Genomic DNA, 3,214 nt, shown 5'->3' with positions numbered 1-3,214 from the left:
CCCCCCATTGCCCCTTTAAGGAGAGCCCATCATTGCCCCTTTAAGGAGCCCCCCATTGCCCCTTTAAGGACCCCTCGTTGCCCCTTTAAGGACCCCCCCCCCCAATTGCTTCTTTAAGCACCACCCCCATTACCCCTTTTAAGGAGCGCCTCCCATTGCCCCTTTAAGGAAATTCCCCCCCATTGCCCCTTTAAGAACCACTCCCTCCGATTGCCCCTTTAAGGCCCACCCATTGCCCCTTTAAGGACTACTTCCATTGCCCCTGTAACGAGCCCTCCCCCCATTACCCCTTTAAGGACCCCCCCCATTGCCCCTTTAAGGAGCGCCCCCCCATTGCCCCTTTAAGGACCCCACCCTCCCATTGCCTCTTTAAGGACCCAACCCTCCCATTGCCCCTTTAAGGACCCCCCCCCATACCCAGGTCGAAGTGGTACATGCAGTACGTCATGAGCACGTCGTGCAACAGCGCCCTCTGCTGGCTGGAGGACTGCCGGTGGCACCGGTCGAGGTCCCGCTCTATGGGGGGGGACACACACATGTGGGGCAATGGAGGGGTTATGGGGCAGGATGGGGGGGTAATGGAGGGGTTATGGGGCAGGATGGGGGGTAATGGAGGGGTTATGGGGCAGGTTGGGGGGGTAATGGAGGGGTTATGGGGCAGGATGGGGGGTAATAGAGGGGTTATGGGGCAGGTTGGGGGGCAACGGAGGGGTTGTGGGGCAGGTTGGGGGTAATGAAGTGCTTATGGGGCAGTTTAGAAGGCAACAGAGTGGAGGTGGGGCAGGTTGGGGGTCTCTTTGGAGCTCTATGGGTCTCTATGGGGCCACATGGTCTCTAAGGGGTCTCTCTCTATGGGTCGTCATGACTATCTATGGGTCTATGGGTCTCATCTCTATGGGTCTCCATGGGTCTTTATGGTCTCTATGGGTCTCTATGGGTCACTATGGAGCCCTATAGGTCTCTATGGGTCTCTATGGTTTATATGGGTCTCTGTTCCCTATGGTCTCTATGGATCCCCACCGTTTCTATGGGTCCCTATGGGTCTCTATGAGTCCCTATGGGTCTCTATGGGTCCTTATGCATCTCCATGGGTCCCTATGGGTCTCTATGGGTCCCCATGGTCTTTATGGTCCCCTATTGTCTCTATGCATCCCTATGGGTCCCTATGGGTTTCTATGGGTCCCTATGGGTCCCTATGGCTCTCTATGGTCCCCTATGCTCCCCATGCTCCCTAAGGGTCCCTATGGGTCCCCATGCTCCCTATGGGTCCCTATGGGTCCCCATGTTCCCTATGGGTCTCTATGGGTCCCCGTGCTCCCTATGGGTCCCTATGGGTCCCCATGCTCCCTATGGGTCCCTATGGGTCCCTATGCTCCCTATGGGTCTCTATGGGTCCCCTATGCTCCCTATGGCTCTCTATGGTCCCCTATGCTCCCCATGCTCCCTATGGGTCCCCATGCTCCCTATGGGTCGCTATGGGTCCCCATGCTCCCTATGGGTCCCCATGCTCCCTATGGGTCGCTATGGGTCGCTATGGGGCTCACCCAGGCGGTGCCGGTAGCGCCGCAGGAGCCGGTTCCTGTGCAGCTGCCCGGGGCTCAGCGAGCGCCATTGGAGCTTCATGCGGAGATAGGAGGCCCTGGGGACCCCCGGTACCATGGGGAGCCCCACAGAGACCCCATGGGCACCCATGGGCACCCATAGACACCCATGGGCACCCATAGACATCCATAGACACCCATAGACATCCATGGGCACCCATAGACATCCATAGACACCCATAGACATCCATGGGCACCCATAGACATCCATAGACACCCATGGGCACCCATAGACATCCATAGACACCCATAGACATCCATGGGCACCCATAGACATCCATAGACACCCATGGGCACCCATAGACATCTATGGGCACCCACAGACACCCATAGACACCCATAGACACCCATGGGCACCCATAGACACACATAGGCACCCATAGACATCCATAGACACCCATGGGCACCCATAGACACCCATGGGCACCCATAGACAAACATAGGCACCCATAGACACCCATGGGCACCCACAGACACCCATAGACACCCATAGACATCCATGGGCACCCATAGACATCCATAGACACCCATGGGCACCCATAGACATCCATGGGCAGACATCCATAGACACACATAGGCACCCATAGACATCCATAGACACCCATAGACACCCATAGACACCCATGGGCACCCACAGACACCCATAGACACCCATAGACACCCATGGGCACCCATAGACATCCATAGACACCCATGGGCACCCATAGACACCCATGGGCACCCATAGACAAACATAGGCACCCATAGACACCCATGGGCACCCACAGACACCCATAGACATCCATAGACATCCATAGACACCCATAGACATCCATAGCCCCTTTAGACCCACATAGCCCTATATAGACCCCTATAGACCCCCATATCCCCCATAGAGCCCTATAGACCCCCATATCCCCCCATAGAGCCCTATAGACCCCCATATCCCCCCATAGAGCCCTATAGCCCCCCATAGCCCCCTACAGACCCCTATAGACCCCCATATCCCCCATAGAGCCCTATAGCCCCCCATATCCCCCCATATCCCCCCATAGCCCCCCATATCCCCACACATCCCCCCCTCACCTCCGCTCCGTGGGGTCCTCGCTGCCCCCCCCCAGCAGCAGCCGCCAACCCTGGGGGCGAACCTCGGGGCTCAGCCCCTGCCAAGGGGGCGGGGTTAATGACCAAAAGGGGGCGTGGCCACCGCAGACCACGCCCTCTACGTAACCACGCCCTCCCCCCCTTTGGCCCCGCCCCCTCACCCCACGGAAGATCCGCGCCCGCAGCCCCTCGGGGTCCAGGCTCCGCCCCTCGGCGTCGTGGCTCCGCCCCCATTCCGCTTGCGTCACCGGCGGCCCCCGCGGGGGGCAGGGGCGGGGCCCCAGGCTCACCTTGGGGGGGGGGGGGGGGGGGCAGAGCCAATCAGATCACGGCGCCTTTCCCCACAAGCCCCGCCCCCCCTCCTTAAGCCCCGCCCACCACTCACACAGGCGATGACCTCAAAGGGGGGCTCAGGCTCCGCCTCCTCCTCCTCGCCGGGGGCGGGGCCTCCGGGGCTCCGCCCCCCCAGCAGCCGGCTCAGCCCCCCCATGGTGGCTGCATAGGGGCCCTGCAACAGGCGCTGGGGGGGG

At 60.2% G+C, this 3,214-nt stretch overlaps 1 protein-coding gene across 1 annotated transcript; it reads right to left on the bottom strand.

The window, feature by feature from the left end:
- Positions 1–397: 397 nt before the first annotated feature.
- On the bottom strand, positions 398–3,198 carry LOC130599352 (TBC1 domain family member 17-like). Its single transcript, XM_057409762.1, has 5 exons — positions 3,070–3,198; positions 2,846–2,974; positions 2,667–2,743; positions 1,545–1,639; positions 398–516 (listed from the first exon to the last, which is right to left on the bottom strand). The coding sequence occupies exons 1-5, from the start codon at positions 3,172–3,174 to the stop codon at positions 398–400; spliced, it is 525 nt and encodes a 174-aa protein (XP_057265745.1). The 5' UTR covers positions 3,175–3,198.
- Between the last annotated feature and the right edge of the window lie 16 nt (positions 3,199–3,214).

Source organism: Pezoporus wallicus, unplaced genomic scaffold (assembly GCF_028554395.1).
Source record: "Pezoporus wallicus isolate ANWC-B61680 ecotype Strahan unplaced genomic scaffold, APGP_CSIRO_Pwel_v1 contig_14655, whole genome shotgun sequence".
Classification (NCBI taxonomy): domain Eukaryota; kingdom Metazoa; phylum Chordata; class Aves; order Psittaciformes; family Psittacidae; genus Pezoporus; species Pezoporus wallicus.
The sequence above is the reverse complement of the archived record's forward strand: the minus strand, read 5'-3'. Positions and strand labels throughout refer to the sequence as shown.

What these genes read in the sequence shown, in the direction of transcription:
- LOC130599352 (XM_057409762.1), bottom strand. Translation starts at nt 3,174, where the DNA reads ATGGGGGGGCTGAGCCGGCTGCTGGGGGGGCGGAGCCCCGGAGGCCCC. An exon ending in CCTTTGAGGTCATCGCCTGT is followed by an intron (nt 2,975 to 3,069) that starts GTGAGTGGTGGG and finishes CCCCCCCCCAAG; the next exon opens with GTGAGCCTGGGGCCCCGCCC. An exon ending in GAGGACCCCACGGAGCGGAG is followed by an intron (nt 1,640 to 2,666) that starts GTGAGGGGGGGA and finishes GGGGGTCCCCAG; the next exon opens with GGCCTCCTATCTCCGCATGA.